This window comes from Hyperoodon ampullatus, assembly GCF_949752795.1.
Source record: "Hyperoodon ampullatus genome assembly, chromosome: 4".
Taxonomy (NCBI): domain Eukaryota; kingdom Metazoa; phylum Chordata; class Mammalia; order Artiodactyla; family Ziphiidae; genus Hyperoodon; species Hyperoodon ampullatus.
Genome location: NC_136917.1, coordinates 29,879,473 through 29,897,978, shown reverse-complemented (window position 1 = coordinate 29,897,978; position 18,506 = coordinate 29,879,473). Strand labels below are relative to the sequence as shown.

The 18,506-nt window shown below is 62.9% G+C and overlaps 1 protein-coding gene across 1 annotated transcript in view; it reads left to right on the top strand.

The window, feature by feature from the left end:
- MLLT1 (MLLT1 super elongation complex subunit) overlaps positions 1 to 17,278 on the top strand; it is a gene marked incomplete at both ends in the record, with an annotated part of 52,941 nt that extends 35,663 nt beyond the window's left edge. Inside the window, 9 exons of the mRNA XM_079701476.1 lie at positions 1,129 to 1,272; positions 4,441 to 4,566; positions 8,385 to 8,939; positions 13,180 to 13,276; positions 14,906 to 15,014; positions 16,047 to 16,146; positions 16,406 to 16,477; positions 16,867 to 16,938; positions 17,150 to 17,278. Of these exons, the coding sequence (XP_079557602.1) occupies positions 1,129 to 1,272; positions 4,441 to 4,566; positions 8,385 to 8,939; positions 13,180 to 13,276; positions 14,906 to 15,014; positions 16,047 to 16,146; positions 16,406 to 16,477; positions 16,867 to 16,938; positions 17,150 to 17,278 (1,404 nt within the window). The remainder of the gene's footprint in view (positions 1 to 1,128; positions 1,273 to 4,440; positions 4,567 to 8,384; positions 8,940 to 13,179; positions 13,277 to 14,905; positions 15,015 to 16,046; positions 16,147 to 16,405; positions 16,478 to 16,866; positions 16,939 to 17,149) is intronic.
- Between the last annotated feature and the right edge of the window lie 1,228 nt (positions 17,279 to 18,506).

Here is an 18,506-nt window from a genome sequence, read left to right as displayed (position 1 = left end):
ACTATTGTGAGTGATGCTGCTGTGGATATAGGCGTACAAGTTTTTATGTGAATGTGTATTTTCATTTCTTTTGGGTATACATCTAGGGGAGATATGTGGGTCATGCAGTTACTCTGTATTCAACATTTTGAGGAATTTTCATACACTTTTCCAAAGGGACCACCATTTTACCTTCCTGCTAGCAGTGCACCAGGATTCTGGTTTCTCCACATCCTTGCCAAGGTTTGTTATTTTCCTTTTTTAAAATAATTGCCATCCTAGTGGGTGTGAGGCAGTATTTTGTGGTTTTGATTTGTATTTCCCTAGTGGTTAATGGTGTTGAGCATCTTTTTTTTTTTTTTTTATGTTGGGGGTAGGAGTTTATTAATTTATTTATTTTTGCTGTGTTGGGTCTTCGCTTCTGTGCAAGGGCTTTCTCTAGTTGCAGCGAGAGGGGGCCACTCTTCATCGCGGTGCATGGGCATCTCACTATCGCGGCCTCTCTTGTTGTGGAGCGCAGGCTCCAGACGCGCAGGCTCAGTAGTTGTGGCTCACGGGCCTAGTTGCTCTGCGGCATGTGGGATCCTCCCAGACCAGGACTCGAACCCGTGTCCCCTGCATTAGCAGGCAGATTCTCAACCACTGCGCCACCAGGGAAGCCCTTGAGCATCTTTTTGTGGGCTTACTGGCCACCTGTATGTCTTTGGAGAAATTTCCCTTCCAGGAAAAGGACCGGGGGTTGAGGCTGCAGGATCCTGGTCCTAGGGCCTGGGGTCCGGTCTCAGCATTGTCGCTGAGCAGCTGTGTGTCTTGGAGCGTCGTCTTCCCCGTTCATGGGCCGAGCACTGAGGGTTGAGGGGGACGTGTGTGCGGGGCTCCGAGCAGGACTGCTTCATTAACCAGCTGGGAACATCATCCTGATGATCTTTATTTCTGTCGTGGTGCCTGCTTTGCCGCTCTGCAAATAGTAAGTTGATTTATTTTGCATGAGCAGAGCGATGGGGAGACACACACACAGAGAAGCTGATGAGGGTCCAAGGGGAGAGGCGGGCAGGCCCGGCGGCAGGGAGTGCCTGTGCCTGGCCCGTGGCAGCCCTGCAGCCTCCTGCCCAGCCCTCTGAGTGGACTTCCTTGTTTTCTCTGTTTAAGGAGGAGCCAAGGAAGGTTTGCTTCACCTACGACCTGTTCCTGAACCTGGAGGGCAACCCGCCCGTCAACCACCTGCGCTGTGAGAAGCTCACCTTCAACAACCCCACCGTGGAGTTCCGGTACAAGCTGCTGATGGCCGGCGGGGTGAGTGTGCTGCTCCACGTGCCCCAAAATGGCCCCCAGCGCTGGGCGGCCCTGGTGCTGGGGGCACCTGGGGCTCTCCAGCGTGTGGTCGGGCACCCAAGACCCAGAGGGGCAGGTTGCACGGGTGGCGCCCAGCAGCTTTGGATGGGACCCAGGCGTCCCGAGCCTGCACTAGGGTGTTGTCCGCTGCGAGTGACTAACTAGTATCTAGTTACCCTGTAGCTTCTTGTTGGCTGTGGGTAATTAGCATCCTCCTCCATGGAGGTGGGGCGGGGCGGGGGGAGGGGGCAGGAATGGGCGCGAGGCCAGTCTGTCAGCTTGGCGCAGCACTGGAGCCAGTTTTAACCAGATCAGCAAGGCCTCGTGGGGGCCGTGTCATCGGTGGGGCGGGGAGCAGCCCCGGCTCTGTAGGGGCTCCCTGCTGATGCGCGCTCCTGGCGGTTTTGTCTTGGTGACACAGCCTCTCAGAACTTAGGTCTCCGTGGCGAGTTGTGTGGCCAGTGATCCCCGTGCACGTGGCAGGGCCCTTGGAGAGCGGGGTGGGGTGCTCGGTCGTGGAGGGGGACTGGACTGCGCCGAGGGCGGTGGGCTGAGCACACAGGCATCCCGAGCCTGGGACGGAGGAGTCGGGCCGGGGGCACGAGAGCCTGTGTGTGCGCATGTGTGTGTCGTGGAGGCAGGCCCACCTCCCCAGTGCGTGCAGGGCGTTTGGCTTGGTTTTCTTCGGCTCTGGGGAGCAGTCCTTTCCTGTTCACTTAATTCAGTTGGGTCTTTCTATAAACTTTTTTAAAAATATGAAAGCAATCACGTATTCATCGCAGAATACGTGATGAGGTTATGCTGTGTTCCTAGTAAAAGATTAGTGTGCGATTCTAATCTAGCACATGATGGCTGACGGAGTCCAGTCACAGAGCCGGGAGGTGCAGCATCAGCTTACCCAGATGTTGGCCCCGAGTTTGCTGGGTTGAGTGGTCCTCCCCCGGCTCTGCTCCTCTACCTTATTTTCGCTGCCAAATATTTTCCAAAGTATTTCCCGAGGTGTTCCCGGGTGTTCCCTCAAAGCTTTCATGGTCACCTCTCTTTGGGAGACAGACACACAGAGCGCCCATGGGCCTCTCAGAGCCCCAGAACCCAGGCACCGAGACCTTGGCTCCCCACGTAAAGTTGTTTTTTGTTTTTTTTTTTTAACCTTTAGAGTCACATGGGAAAACTGGTTGTATCATTTATAGTCATTTATTTTATTTTTTAAAAACTAAAACGTTTTGAAATTTTAAAAAAAAGATGTTTTCTTTGCTCTGAGGAGATGCAGGTTCAGTGAGCATCATCTAAACACATAAAACTGGAGGGCGGGAGGAGGAGGAGGAGGAGGAGGAGGAGGTGCGCAGAGGCGGGGGAGGGAGGTGGGGAGGGCAGGCACAGCCTGCAGTTTGGGAGGGAGGAAGGGAGGCCTGCGAGCTGCTGCCCTGTGGTCTCTGCTGGCTGCTGTTCTGGCCCTTTGGGGCTGCCTGGAGAGCCGGTTGGCTGGTCAGGAACTTTCTCGCCCTTTGGGGCTGCAGGCTTCAGGCCCCAGGCTGATGGCAGAGCAGTGCTTGCTGGTCCTAGGAGCTGCCCGAGACCTTTATGGGACGGTGGCTCCCGAGCCCTGAGTCCTGGTCCCTGTTTGCCATTCTGGGGCTCTGGGTCCCAGTGGCGCCGCCTTTGCCATCCAGTGGCAGATGGGCCCGGAGCCTGCATGCGTTGACGTAGATGTCGGCGCTGGAAGCACGGGAGGAGCGGGCCGTCAGTGAGCCCACGAGGACTGCTTTCTGTGCGACCCCTTCCCCCGGGGTTGCCTGAGCCCTGTTGCTCCTCGCATGAGGCTCAGACACCCTCAGCGGTGACTTTCCGCTGTGCCAGGCGATTGCCCAGCCCCTCAGCTTGTGTCTCATCCTTTGCCCCGTCGGCAGGTGAGCTGCGCAGAGGTAGAGGCTCCTTCAGAGGCCAGGGGTGAGACGGGTCCCCGTGGAGCCATGTGCCCCAAAGGGCTGTCACAGACAGGCAGTGACACGGGAGGCCTCCACACGCTGTCCTGGGATAGGGTTGGTCGGGGACCTTCATTTGAAGGGAGAGAAGTTGCAGCGAAAGTAGAAGGAAAAGGTCTTCGGGTGGATGCACTAAGGCGTCCCGTGGCCCCGCCGTTCTCCTGGGCTGCGCTCTCCGTTGCTTCCCTGTGGCCTGGAGTGTGCGGGTCGCCAGCAGCGTGATCCTGGGCCTGGTGGGGCAGGTGGCTTCTGGGAGCCTGGTTCAGAGCATGGTGGTCGGACAGGCTCCCGTGAGCAGCACCGCCTCGGGCTCCGCTGCGGGGCTTAGGGGGCGAGGGTCTCCACCGCCCTCCTTTCAACCCGGTGTCCCCGCAGCCAGGCGTGACCTTGGCCCCCCCCATATGAAACGCTGGTTCCTCGGGGAATCCCAGGTTCTCAGGGTTATTCATGGTGCCTGTTTTACCAAGCTAAATGCTTTCTTCTTTTTTGTGTGTGTGCGCTTTATTCTTTTGTTCTGTCTCATCAGCGTCTGGAAGGCTCCCTCTGAGCGCTGACTGCTACTAGGGTCAATTTGCGGTGTCAGTATTTCGAGGACTTGCCCGCCGCCTTCTCCCGCTTCAGCCGGGGCCTCGGGAGCCTGGCTGGAGCCGGGCAGGTGTTTCCCCGTGCACCTCCTAGCAGGACCCCGGGCCCTCCCTCCTCTGGGCCCTCCCCCCTGCGCCCACCCCACGCTGCTCTCCTCTGGCCTGGCCGCACTCTCCCTGTCTGTCCACCCCGCCCACCTCACGGTGGAGGAGGGCATCAGGCACACACATCCCGCACAGGTTGCCCCCTCCGCCGCAGCTGCCTGCTCTGGGTGTCCGGCCGGCTTCCCGCCCGTGCCAACCGCGCTTCTGGTCTGTCTGCACCGCCGCGTGCGGGGCAGCTTTGGCCACAGCTCCGCGTCTTCTCGGCCAGCCCGGCCCACCGCGCCCAGCCATCCTGGGACTTGGCTTCTCTTCGCTCTCTGCCCGGCCCCGCTTGGCTCCAGCGCTCGGCATTTGGCCCCTCCCGGAGGGAAGCTCCGCGGGCCGGCTTCCTCTTGCCGATCGAATTTCCAGCCTGCCTCCTTGCTCGTTGATAACATCTGTCTCTTCTTTATCACTAGGTGATGGTAATGCCCGAAGGAGCAGAAACGGTGTCCAGGCCCAGCCCCGACTACCCCATGTTACCCACAATTCCACTCTCTGCCTTCTCTGACCCCAAGAAGACCAAACCGTCCCACGGCTCCAAGGTTAGTGAGGCGGAAGGCCCAGTCACATGGGAGCGCTGGGGCCCAGCGGCGGGGCCTGGGCTCAGGGCGCCCCTCCGCAGAGCTGGACCTTCCGTCCCTGGACTCGCTCCCTTGGCATCCTCTCTCGGAGCACATCTCTGCGCTCCGCCCGGCTGCTCTGCCCTTCGTCAGGAGGCTTGCCCTCCTGAACCGCTCAGACAGCCAAGTGATCACAGGTTCTTCCCCCGTTCCTCTTGAGGCCAGAGAGCCTGCCCCGTTCTCCTGTCCACCGAGTCCGAGGGCCTAGGGCCACTCGGACAGAACCCTGAGAGGCTGGCGTGGCTGGGGGCCGTGGACAGAGCGTGTCCACCGCTGCCTCCTGGCGTAACTGGGACGCCCCATCCGTCGGGGCTGGCGCTCCCTCCCGCGGCTGCTCCAGGCTCCGCTTCCTTCTTTGGCAGCAGCTCTGGGCAGAGAGAGCTCACCTGGGGGAAGGGCCAGGTGGAACCATGTGGCAGAGCCAACTGTTTCGCCCCAAGAAGAAACGTTTCATCGTCTTCTCTCGGCCAGTCGGGCAGGTGGCACTCTGCCCTCCCGACACCTCTCTCTCTGAACTGTCCCAGAGTGGCCTCCGGAGCCCTCGGGCTGGTACCGCAGTGGACCTGGAAGCTTGTGAGCATGCATCCCATGCTGCAGCCACCTACACAGCTGTGTCCCCGAGGCCAAGCTCCGCCTGGCTCTCAGGGCAGCTGCTGGTCGTCCACGACCAACCCTGCAAGTTTATCCATTTCTCATCTTGGCAGTTTTCTTGCTTCACTCCCTATCGGGTGTCGGGGGCCTGGTTGAGGTGGGACAGGTTGAGCTCTTGGGCCATCTTACAGCCTTATGCTCATCAGCAACCTTGGAGGAGGGCCACGCCACCCAGGCAAGGTCTTTCTGGCACTTTCCACAAGGCCACTAGGTCTCTGAAATCCTCAGATCTGTCTGACTTAAGCCCTCTGGACGCGTGAGGCCAGAGTCTTCAAGTACAGAGTGTGGCTCCAGGGTCTTCCCCTCACCGGCCTCCTAGGTCTTTCCCTGAACCTCACGGGACTTGAAGAAAAATTCTTGCTAGCGATCTTGGCAGCTTCTCCAAGCCACCCACGGTTTTTCGGAAGTCGGTGCAAAATAGGAAGAGTGGGAACTGCCATCTCTTCTGTACCTGTCGCTTGCAAGTCACCTAAGAAGTGCCCTCCCAGGTGGTGAGGACACTCCAGTGGCCGACAGAGCCACGTCTGCTGGGGTTGCTGGTGGCATCTTTTGCTGAGGTCTTTGAGACCCCTGGGACACCCCCAAGCCAGTGGGTGTATCTGCGAGGCTTGGGAGGCCTGCAGGTAGGGTCCTCCGTCTTCACCCCTCCTGGTCCAGCATCTTTCTGCAGCCCCTGAACGCTGTGACATAGGGAGTCCCTGCGAAGGTTTCTGCTGATGGCTCTCCCACAGACCCCCTCTTCCCATTGTCACAGCCCTGCCTCTGAGTCATCGGCCTCTTCTTCCAGCTGAGGAAGCACCGGCTCTTTCCCCCAGACGGATTCTCCACTGCCTGGACCTGCAGACTCTGACTGGCTGGACCGCATGCTCCAGGCAGAAGGGCCAGGAAGGCGGGGGGGGGGGGTGGTCCTTATAGGGCCTGGGGGCCGGTGGAGAGTCTGGCTGTTGCAGCCCCAGGTGGATTGGTCCCTGTGGTTCTGTTTTTTCCCACAGACCCCCGGAGGGTAGCTTGGCAGGCAGGAAGTGGAGCCTCCTAGGAGAGGACCGGGACCCCCTGAAGGCTCATTGTGCAGGTGGCTGTTCCCTTTGGTCCCGCCGCCCCCTGGACTCGTGCACCTATAGCTTCAGGGTGCCCTGCCTCCTTGTCTGATGTCAGCCAGTCGGCCTGGTGGGCCTTTCTCTAACACTTGGTTCTTAATCATTTTGGGTCCTCGACAGCTTTGAGAACATGACTGCAGTGGAGCTTTGCCCCAGGAACGTCTACATTATGCTACAGACTTAGTGTGTGACTTCAGAGGGCCTGTGCTCTTGGGTGCCCGTCCAGAGCTCCGGGTGAAGAGCCGCCGCTCCGAGGCCCCTGCTAGTTGGGCAGGCCCTGGACAGCAGGGAGGCTCTGCCGACCCGGGCGGGGGGCCGTCGGCAGTCGTCCCCATCGGGGTGCTCCGCTCCACCTCTCGGGGCTGGGACTGTGCGGCCCAGGCGGGCTCGTGGACGCTGCAGGAAGAGGCCAGGATGGCGCGGGAGGTCTCTGCTTCTTGCCTCCCTCCTTGGGGGAACAGCTTGCTGGAGAGTGGAGCCCCCAGAGACCGGCCCCATTCCACACACCAGCCCCCCCCCAGGGGTGCCCCTTTACACAGGCTTCTAAAGGGGTGCTTGTGGTGTGAGCACCCCTTCCCGCTGCCGTGGTGACATGACGGCCGGGGCCAGGGCACAGGGCCGACTTCTCTCCAGGGAGGCGGCAGGAGCCCATGGCCACGTGGGGCTGGCCCTGAACCTTTGGCACTGGTGTGGGTAGCGGATCTGCAAGAAGACGGGGACTCCAGTAGGTCAGAGGTGGTTCTAGGCTGTGCCGTCTTACCCTGTGGCTCTTTGCTGGGAGGCTTCTGTCGCTGGACCCTTGGGGGCTGTGAGGACAGGAAGCAGAGGCCCAGCTGCTGGGTGTTCACCTGGCTTGCCCGTCCCCTCAGCACTTGGGGTGAGCTGGTAGAGGGAGGCTGCTTTGGGGGGCCCCACCCAGGTGGGCCCCTGTGGTCTAGCTGCTGGTGGTGCCCAGCCGTGCACCTGTCCCACAGAGTCGGGGGCAGAATCCTGGCAGCTGACGGCAGCGGGCACCTGTCCCGCAGCCCTGGCTGTGCGGCGAGGTGATGACGCGGTGTACGCGGTGTTGATGAGGAGCAGGCCCGGCAAGGTGTCAGACGGGGCTCCTACCCAAGGGCGCGCTGGCTGCCTGGGGGCGGGGTGACTGTGCACTCGCTGTCTGCCCTGCCCGCCCTGCACCGTCGCCTGGTGAGGTAGGTGGTCTTGCTCCTGCTCAGAGGGAGCACAGGCTGGAGTCCACCAGCCCGGCCTTCCCGGCGGCCCGGTGCAGGGCTGCTCACTGCCTCTGTCCCCAGTGGGAGCCCCCCTGACCTGGTTCATCAACGCCAGAGTCCAGGCTCCACCCTCAACCCTCAGTTTCCGAGGCGGAGGTTCAGGCATTGCACATGGTTTAGAAAAGCTGCCCAGGCGGCTGGGGTTCCAGGATGTCTAGGAGCCGTTAGTCATGCGCAGTGCCTGGGAACCGGGCAGGCGCTCAGTAAATGCTGACTGTGGAGATTAAAGGGTGATCAAAGAGCTGCGGTGCCGGCGTGCGTTGGGGCCAGGCCGGGCCAGGCCGGAGCCAGGCCTTCCAGGCAGGGGGGCGGCGACCTGGGGAGGCACCTGGCTCTGGTGGGGACAGAGGAGAGGCCCCGCCTGCTGGCGCCCCCAGCCCCCGCGCCGCAGCGGCCCTGCGGGAAGCTGCGAGGCGCTGGAGCGGGAGTGGGTCGGTGTGGCTTGCCTGTCTGTATCTGACTCACCGTGTACTCTTCTTGAATCCCTCAGGGGAGTCTTAGCCTGCAGCCGCCTGGGACCTGCTGACACTTCCTAGTAGTTTAAAGGGACAGCTCCATTTAAAACTCTCACCTGCTGCCTTACTTTTTCGCTTTATGGAAGATTTTCTCTAGCTGAGTCTGAATCAGGTGGATTATACTTTGTAGGGGTCGTGGGAGGCGGAGCAGGGCGGCCCCGAGATGCCATTTGACCGTGTCCCCCTCCTGCCTGGCATTGCAGGACGCCAGCAGGGAGAGCGGCAAGGCCTGCAAGGCCCACAAGACGACCAAGGAGCACCGGGAGCGGCCGCGCAAGGACTCAGAGAGCAGGGGCGCCTCCAAGGAGCCGGAGCGCGAGCAGGCCAGGAGCGCCAAGGACGCCGCGCGGAAGCTGGGCGAGGGCCGGCCGCCCAAGGAGGAGAAGGCCCCGCCGCCCAAGGCCGCATTCAAGGAGCCCAAGATGGCCCTGAAGGAGACCAAATTGGAGAGCATGTCCCCCAAAGGCGGGCCCCCACCGCCGCCCCCGCCCAAGTCTTCCAGCAAGCGGCCGGCCGCCGCCGACTCACCCAAGCCCAGCGCCAAAAAGCAGAAGAAGAGCAGCTCCAAGGGGTCCAGGAGCGCCCCGAGCACCTCGCCCCGCACCTCATCTTCCTCCTTCTCGGACAAAAAGCCGGCCAAGGACAAGGGCAGTGCCAAAGGGGAGAAAGTCAAGGCTGAGAACGAGCCCAGAGAGATCAAAAAGCCTCCGGAGGTGGAGGAGTCCAACTCGGAGGACGAGGCCTCCTTCAAGACCGAGGTGAGGTGGCTCCTTGCCCCACCCTTCTCCCCTTCCCACACCCCACCCTCACCCTCTCTCTGCGGGCTCTGAGCCGCCCAGAGGTTACAAGGAGGCTGGGCACCCACTTGCTCCATGTAGCTTTGGGCAGCCTCCGTGCCTTGCCAGGCCTCAGTTTCCCCTTACGTTGGGGGTGACGAAACTGCCTCGTGAGATCTGTGTGGACGGTGCTTGGGATGACGGGTCCCAGTTGAGCGTGATACTGGTACCTGCATTCACAGCTTTTCTCGGGCTGCCCCCTGTGTGGGCCGGGGTCTCACTGGCCGCTTTGGGGTCAGGGTGGGCGATTGTGTCTCACCATGGAGTCTTTACCCAGCTGCCGCAGGCTCGGTCAGCCAGGGCACCCCCTCCCTCCACCCGTGGTGTGGTGTCCCTGTGTGTTTTCATCCCACTCCCTGGGTCTGGGAGCCAGAGGTTTTGGGTTTTTCCTGCAGCAGCATTTCCATGCGGGTCTGAATGTCACCATCAGAGACGGCTTGAGTCACAAAGGAGCTAGGAGCCAGATTGTTGACTGGGTAGCCAGACCTCTCTGGGCCTTGGAGGGCCATGTCATTTCTGCATGCTGTTTGGCCTCTGGTACTCAGCGAACAGGGACTTGGAGGGATGGATGGATGGACGCATAGTTGGATGGACGGATGGATGAGTGAGCCATTGACCCCCTCACCTGTATCACCAGCCCCGGCCCTCAGTGGCCTTTTTAAAAAAATTAATTATTTATTTACGGCTGCATTGGGTCTTCGTTGCTGTACGCGGGCTTCTCATTGCGGCGGCTTCTCTTGTTGTGGAGCACGGGCTCCAGGCACGCGGGCTTCAGTAGCTGTGGCACGTAGGCTTCAGTAGCTGTGTCTCAAAGGCTCTAGAGCGCAGGCTCAGTAGTTGTGGCACACGGGCTTAGCTGCTCCACGGCGTGTGGGATCTTCCTGGACCAGGGCTCGAACCCGTGTCCCTCGCATTGGCAGGCAGATTCTTAACCACTGCGCCACCAGGGAAGCCCTCAGTGGCCTTTTATAGTTCCCAGACTCTTATTCACTCTCAAAGGCAGAAGCTTTGTCTCCAGCTTTGCTGCTCAGAGAGCCACTGGGACTTTGCAAGTGGTTCCCAGAGGTGAAGCCAGAGGTGGTCTGTGTCGGTAGCACCGATGTTGTGAGCGTGCGGCTTCCAGGGGCACCTCGTTGGAGGTGGCTGGGGGTGACAGTGTGGCTCCTGGGTAACAGTGCATCCCCACAATTAGGGACACACACAGGGCTGGTGATGTCACATGCTTAGTGCTTCTTGCGCCCGGGAGACTGTCTGCCAGTGAACCTGAGGATGGCAGGATCCCGGAACGTCTTTCCTACTTGGAGACTCCTGGGAGTCCAGGGCCCTCCCAGCCACCTCTCGGTTGCCGGAGGTTCTTTGGGTGCTTCATAGCGCCCCATCTAGCATCTTTCTCTTCCGTCTGCTCAGACCCAGAGCTCTGGTCTGGTGCCCTTCCCTCCTGTCCGCCTCAGGTGCTTCCAGAGAGACCTTCCTATGCCTAGGGCTGGTGCACCTGTGTAGGGAAGAGGTGGAGGCCTCCCTGAGCCCTGCCTCCCCGGCTGAATGTTGGCGCCCTGGCCCCGGGTGTCCACCCTGACGTCCTGCTGTGATGGTTGTGAGCACCCGTGCCACTGTGGGCAGCTACCTCCGCCTGCTCGGTGGAGGGTGGGGGCTGGCTGGGTGTCCAGTGTCTGTGGCCTTGGCCACCTCGGCCCTGAGGCTGGAATCTCTCAAGGAAGCCCAGGGCTTTCTCCTGGCTGAAGAGGCGCATCCCGCGTGCTGAGAGACTTCTGAACGGCGAGCCTGGGCCGTCAGCATGCCCGGGGGATCTCTAGGGCTGCTGGACAGTGACTCACATGTCCTGACCCTGGGACCTGGCGAGGCACAGATGGCCATGGTGAAGGGGGCGAGACGGCCTTCCAGACCCGGGCCTCCCCAGCTGCCCTTGCCTGTCTCCAGCCGTCCCACGCTGGAGGCCGAGTGGGCGCCACTGCCGGAAAGCTCTGACCGCTGCGTGGAGCTCGAGTCTCCTCCTCGCCCTCGGCCCTCAGAGGGGCCAGGCAGCTCCTCGTCTGAGTCCCAGGCCGAGCCCCCCAGCTCCTCTGGCTGCTCCTGTGGGGTCTCCTTGGCTGTGGGGTTCCTGACACTCAGTCCCTTTCAGTCACAGGCCCCGGAGCACTGGGAGCACAGCAGGCCCTCCACCCTCCTTCCGGACACCCCGTGTGGCCTGAGCCCCAGGACACGTCGGCAGCCCCTCGAGGGCTTTTCTGACCCCCAGGAACCATTAGGCTCTTGGGGCTGAAACCACTTCCAGATTCCCGCCCCCCTCCACACCCCACCCCTTGGATTCATGTGGAAGGAAAGGGGATGAGTGTGGCTGAGAAGCCCGCCTGGCCTGGGCCGTCAGGACAGAGCAGGTGCTGCCCTGCCCTGGACCTTCCTGAGCCTGTTGGCTCAAGCCTGCGTGCTGGTGGCCTCCCAGCCAGGTCTTCCCTGCCCCGGAGCTCTGTCCGAATTCCCTGCCCCAGAGGTCGGAAGAGCAATTGGCATCCACCTCCATGTGCTCAGCAGAGGCCAGCAGGGCAGCTCTTTTACAGATGGGGGAACTGAGGCTTAAAAACAGGGGCTGCCTTGGCCAGTTGGTGAGAAAGCCAAGGTCAGAAGCCAGGACCTCCGAGCCAGAATAAGAACTCAGGGATATGCATGCAGGGGGGACCATGTGGCCCCAGGCCCGTTTTTGGGGGTGGGGAGGGTCACACACTGGTCTGAGTGGTACCCACCCAGTGGACAGTGGTTGATGGCAGTCTAGGCGGGTTTCCCGGGGAGGGTTCCTCAGGGCACACCACTGGCCCGTGTGAAGGTAGCAAGTCGGGGACGTTGGCAGGGGCTTGCTGGGAGAGCCCAGAGCAGGTCGGGCTGGGCGGTGGCAGACCCCAGAGGAGGGAGCCCTCAGCTCTTCAGCTGGGAAGCATTCTGTGCCCAGGCGGTGGGATCCTTCTCTGAGTCTGCTGAGGAGAGACCTGAGCCTTCCCGGGTCTCCTTCTGGGAGCTGGGGCTGCCCTCGGCCCACGGGCCAGCGGGAGGGGCTCCTCTCCTGGGGTCTCCTCTCCTGCGGCACGTGCCAGGATTGAGGAGACACTGCTGGGTGCCTCCGCCTGTCTCCTGGCCCCTTCCAGGTGCTCAGGCTGCTCAGCTCTCCCAGAAAGTCCCCGAGGACAGACGGCTGGACGGCGTCTGGGCACCCTGGGCTGGCAGGCTTTCTGAGCCATGGACTGCCCAGTGGAGCCCAGTCTGGCTCAGCCCCCGGCCCTGGGCTTATCACTCTGCTGCGCATACCTGTGCAGGAGCCTGTCGGTTTCTCCTGAGGGCCCAGAGCAGACGCCACCCAGTTCTGGCTCAGCCCCTTCCCCACGCAGGCCTCTCAAGTGGGAGGTGCCGCCCCACGCTACTTACGCCCTAGTATCCTAGGGCCTGGGCTCCTAGTTTGGGCTTTTACCGCCCCCTGGTGGCCAAGTCAGGGCTAAAGGAAGAGGGGAAGGGGGATGTGACCAGCTCTGGATGCAGTGGGGCTGGCTGTGAGTCCACCATGTCCTCAAGTGCTTGCCACTTGCCCACACACTCATCATCACCTCAGGGGCACCCAGTGACAGGGAGACAGCTTGTTGTCGCTACTCAGCCTCAGGACAGACTGAGGAAATGAGGGGCAGGATGAGAACGCACCCACCTTTCCTGTTCGGACCTTCCAGCTGTTGGCCGCAGCGCCGCAGCGCACACCAGCCAGCTGTGCTCTCGCCGGAGGAGGGCAGGGCCCACAAGTGAGAGCAGCCACAGTCGCCTGCCCCCCGCCCGCCCCCAGTCCCCCTGCGGCGAGAGCTTGCCTTGGCCCCGTCCTCCTGCCTGGGCAGGTGGGAGCACCAGGCGTGGCTGGAGATTTAAAGTCCCTCAGTGGGAAAAGAAAGGTCATTGGTTGCATTTTGAATGCACACTGGCGGCATCCTGGGGCTGGGGGGAGGAGGTGGGATGGGGTCAGGGTCTCGAGTGCCGGGGCCTGGCGCCTTGGCGGCCTTTTGAGTGCGTATCTGGGGCGTCCTGCCTGGCTGTCCCTGCCACCGGAGGGCTCCTTTTCTTTGGACTGAAAGATGACTGTTGTCCTCTCTCCCTGCTGCCCCGCCTGCCCTGCCGTGGGGTGAAGTCCGCCCAGTCGAGCCCATCCAACTCCAGCTCCAGCTCCGACTCCAGTTCGGATTCAGATTTTGAGCCGTCTCAGAACCACAGTCAAGGTGCGTGCTGGGAAAGGAGAGAGCCAGGGTGGGGACGCATGGGGCTGGTTGCTGGTGGAAAGGCTCACTGCTCTGGGAGCAGCCCCCTGACCTCTCCGGAGGCCAGTGGGGCACTGGGTCTGGTATGGAGTCCAGGGGTTCACAGGAATTTCCCGACGTGGACTTGCTCCTGCCTGAGTTTCAGCACACCCTGAGTCTGAATGCTGCTGCCACGGCCGGAAAAACCCGAGGGCAGGGGGTGAGGGAGGGTAGGGAGGCTCGGGCCTGGGCTGAGCTTGCCCAGGTTTTCACTTCAGGATACGCTGTTTGCCTGGACCGGGCCCCAGAGATCCGTGTCCATAGGTGTGTGGACGCTCAGGAGGCCGGTATTAAAAGCAAAACCGGCACAGGTCACCCGACCACCAGCTGTCCGTCGCCTGGACCCTCAGCTTTGCCCCATCTGTGCGACAGGGCTTTGTGCTGTGCTTTGTGGGTCTGTGGCGGAGGGCCCTGTTGTGACTTGGGCCCTGCCCTTGCCAGAAGCCTCCTCTCCAGCTCCTCCCAGATGGAGGCTCACTTGGCCAGCGCAGGGTCCCTTCCTCTGCCTCAGCCACCCAGCCAAGCGCTCCGCTCCTGCCGCGTGCCTGGCCAGCGCTCCGCCCAGGCCCCCACAGCCTGCAGTGCTGCCTTTTCCCTGCAGGCCGCCTGGGGTACTTGTGGGGAGGCGGCACCAGACCCATTTCCTGCCCCAGAGTGGATAGGGCCCCCGGCCCATCGGCCCCTGCCCACCCTCACACTGGAGGCACCTCTTCTGGTGGATCGGATTGAGAATTTCCTCCACGGCCTGCAGTCCTTTTTGGAGGGTGGGGGAGAGCTGGGGGAGGCGAGCGTAGTCCGGGGGCCTGACATAAAGACATGCAGTCCTGAGGGGGCTGGGGGATGGGGTGCTCCAAGCCCACACTCTCTCCAACGGTTCTTATCTACGGGGAAGGGAGGGGGAAACCTGCCGTGCACGGGATCACATGACCAAGGTAATTGAGGGCTTTGTGTCCCTCTGTTGCCTTGGTAACAGGAATATAAACCAAGATGCCGTCTGTAGGGGACTGGAACCGAGTGTCTCTGGAGAAAGGGGAGGACGGTGGGCCGGGAGCAGTGGAGGGGCCTGCCACGGGGCTGGGCAGGCCCGAGGAGGGGCGCAGGCTGGGGGGCTGGTGTTCTGTGGCCCACGCTTCGGGCCGCCTCGCCCTCCTCAGCCAGGGCTGGTTCGTCCTGCGTGCAGGCAGAGCTCTGATCCCAGCACCCGCAGCAGAGGAGGGCTGCTCCTTCCCTTTGCAATGGAGGGGCCCTGCGGTTCTGTCTTGGGCCAGGGGCCAGAGGCCTGTGAGCAGGGCCAGGAAGGTAGGGGTGGGGGGAGCCAGGGGTCTCTTAAGGAGGGGGTGGCCACGGGGGCAGTGCTTGGAGATGGGCGGCAGGCCCCACCTGGCCAGAGGAACCTCCGAGGTGGGTTTGCCTGGGTGCATTTTGGGGGTCGTGGCGTCAAGGAGCTCCATGTGGCCCTGGGGGTGGAGGGGACTCTGGGGTGCAGGTGGAGCCCTGAATCCCCTTCTCTCTCCCTCCCTCCCTCCATCCCTCCCTCGCGGCCCTCACCAGGACCCTTGCGCTCCATGGTGGAGGACCTGCAGTCCGAGGAATCTGACGAGGACGACTCTTCATCAGGCGAGGAGGCCGCTGGCAAGACTAACGCAGGGAGGGACTCCAGGTGCCTGGGCCGGAGGGGAGGAGTGGGCGTGGGCGCACCGCGGCAGCTCTGCCTGGCCCTGCTGTAATCGTGGGGCCTCCAGGAAGTGGGCCAGGGCAGGGGCTCCCCGGGGTGAGGCAAAGGGAGCCTCTGAGCCCACCGGGTGGCGCCCTGCCTAGGCATTGAGGTGGGCCTGGGGGCCTCGGGGGGCATCCTTCCTCCCATTGCTGCAGGGTGTGGCTGCCTGGCAGGGAGGGGCAGGACGCTCAGGGAGAGGAGTCCATCACCACCTGAGAAGGAGGGCGAGGCGGTGCCCGGCAGCCCGAGGACCAGCCTTGGTCCCAGGCGTATGGGGCAATGGGGGCTGGTTCCTCTGATCTCGGGCCAGGGGTCCCTTCCCCCTTCCCCAGGTGCACTGGCCCAGGGAAGATGACGTGTGGCCTTCCCCCAGAGGGGTAAGCTGAGGCCCCTCCTTTGGACACCCCCAGGCCTTGGGAGCGAGCCCACCTCAGGGATGGCTGTGCGTTCTCAGCCTCCAGCCCAGTGCAAGTGCCAGCCTTGGCCCCAGGACTGTGGGGTGGGCTCAGCAGACTCAGGGTCTGGGCCCCGCCCAGCAAGGGGCAGGCGTCTGATGTCACCACGCTGGCACCTGTGTCCCTCCCTCCCTCCCTCCCTCCGGGGCGTTGGGCTCAGGCTGCCACCGGCAGTGACTCTCCTGCAGGGTGCTTCACCGCACCGGGCATTCTGAGCCTGCCGCGAGCAGCGAGCCCCGCCAGGTCCCAGAGCCTCTCAGAGCGAGCGTGCTCATCTCTGGGTTCTTTGCTCTTTGAAGGCAGCTCAGATGCAGCATTCTTTCTTTCCTTTTCTTGTAAGCTGGCAGTGGCCGCCTAGAGCTGGCTGAGGGGGGTCTCCTGAGCTGTAGGGGGAGCGCTGGGCGCTGGCCTGGCCCCAGGGAGTGGCCAAGTCCGTCCCAGAGCCCCAGAGCATTGTTTGCAGGGTGGGCCCCTCCCCTGAGCACAGGGTGGCCTGACAGGGTGTCGTGTCTGCGTTCAGGTTGAGCTTCAGTGACAGCGAGAGCGACAACAGTGCCGACTCCTGCCTCCCCAGCCGGGAGCCCCCTCCACCCAAGAAGCCACCCCCACCCAACAGCAAGGTAACGTCCTAGAAGCCGGCTGAGGGTCGGGCCTGGGGTTTCTCCAAGCGTCTGAGGCTCAGGGTGGTGGGCACAGAGGAAGGTCATTTCACCCCCAGGCCCCAGAGATCATCTGGTCTCCAGGAGGGGCTGCCCTTAGAGTTGGGTCCAGGGCCAGAGGGAGGACAAGCAGGCCTGGGGCCTGGGAAGGCGGTGGTCCTGGGGGCTGGGCAAGCGGGTGTGGGCTAGCGCTCACGCAGACCTGGGGGTCACCCTGCAGACATCAGGCCGCCGGAGCCCGGAGCCCTGCAGCAAGCCCGAGAAGATCCTCAAGAGGGGTGCCTATGACAAGGTGGGGGCTGGGGCGGGAGGGGTGCTATGACAGGGTGGGGGCTGGGTGGGTGGGGGGGCCTATGACAAGGTGGGGGCTGGAGTGGGGGGGGCCTATGACAAGGCGGGGCTGGAGTGGGGAGGGGCCTATGACAAGGTGGGGCTGGAGTGGGGAGGGGCCTATGACAAGGTGGGGCTGGAGTGGGGAGGGGCCTACGACAAGGCGGGGCTGGGGCAGTGTTGGGGGGGGCTATGACAGGGTGGGGGCTGGGGAAGTGGGGAGGGCCTACGACGGTGCGGGGCAGGGGAGTACCAGCCTGGAGCTGATGGGGGAGCATCAGCCTGGAGCTGACGTGGGTGTGGTCACAGGGCAACGCTGGGCCGCCTGCTGAGCGCCTCTCTGTCCCCCAGGCCTACACTGACGAGTTGGTGGAGCTGCACCGGAGGCTGATGGCACTGCGGGAGCGCAACGTGCTGCAGCAGGTACTGGATGCAGCTACCCACCCCACGGCCCCGTGAGGGCAAAGCATCTCAGAGGAATCCCGGGCGGGGTGCCCCTGAGGCCCGTGGGCTGCTGACCCTGTTAGGCAGCCCCAGGGAATCACCCTCCGTTCTCCTCGAGGGCCTGGTGGGGGACGGGGTCCACCCCAGCCTAGCGCCCTGTCCGCTGAAGCCACCTGCCACCACCCTCCAGATTGTGAACCTGATTGAGGAGACCGGCCACTTCAACGTCACCAACACCACCTTCGACTTCGACCTCTTCTCCCTGGATGAGACCACCGTGCGCAAGCTGCAGAGCTACCTGGAGGCGGTGGCCACATGACCCTGGGCCGGGTGCCGGGCCGCGTCCCCGGGGTCCTGGGAGGCCACGTCTGGGCCCCGCCTTCCCTCCTCTCTCGACTTGCCCGCCCGCAGCACTGCCTTAGTGACCGCCCTGTCCTCGGCCCACACGGCCAGCTGCACTTTCCTCGTCGGGAGCCCCGGGGCCGAAGGGGCCAGGCCGGCGCTGCTGCTCCCCGACACCCTGGGGCCGTCACCTGGGCCCCCCTTGGAAAGTGGCTTGTGTACTCCCGAGGGGGAAGAAACGTGCCCTGCGGTGGGGGCCTCGCTCCTCGGTGGGGTGTGTGGCACAGCTTCACTGCCCGGGCCCCTCTGAGAGGCTGGGGCACTGCCTCCGGCCTCCCCCAATGGTTCGGAACACCCCGCCGCGCCCCAGGACCTCAGAGGGCTCCTGCCGCACCAGGACGGGCCCGGCTCGTCCTCCGCGTCAGCCAGACATGGTCCCGTGTCGGCTCTCACTGTGCTGGGACTCCGTGCTGTATAGTTCTCTCTCTATTATATATATATGTCTGCACTGTAGGTACCGAGCGGTTCCCAGGTGTGCATTTCCAGGGCAGCAGTGCACGTGGGGGTGGGGGGTGTAAGGCGGGACTTGTAGGTTGCGATGTCTCCACTGGCCTTGGCGTCGGGCTGAAGGCCGGGCTGGAGCACCAGCTCACCCTCTCCAGGTGCAGGGAGGACGCCTCCTGCCGCTCCTGGGGCGGTGAACACTGCACGCCACCGTCTCCAGGAGCCGCCCTCCCGGCCCCCAGCCAGCCGCGGGCCGAGACTGGGTCGGCGTCCTGGGGCTCGTCCTCTTCCTCCTTCCATAGGATCCTCTTCCTTCTGTTGACCGAGTCTTCGAACTTTGGAAAAAATGAGCTTTTGCCAAATAAGACGGGATAGTTTGTGGAGTTTTTTGAGGAGCGTCAGGACTCAGAACCAGCCCCTCGTGCCTGGGCCCCGGCCGGCGGTAGGCCCAACCACCCCTGCGATTCACGCCGGTCCGGGGCTGGAGACCCAACTCCTCGCACGCCTGAAACTCTCCAAGGGCCAAGCCAGCTCCTCCCTCCTGGCCAGAACGCCCTCACAGAGTCAGCCCACCTTGTGGGGGGCTCCTGGGGGCTGGGGACCTCGACTCAAGGCTCCTCTGGTCCCCACCGGCTCCAGGAGAGGAGGCCGGGGCTGGAGCCAGGCTCACTTCTCTCCCACCCACTGTCGGACGGACCCTC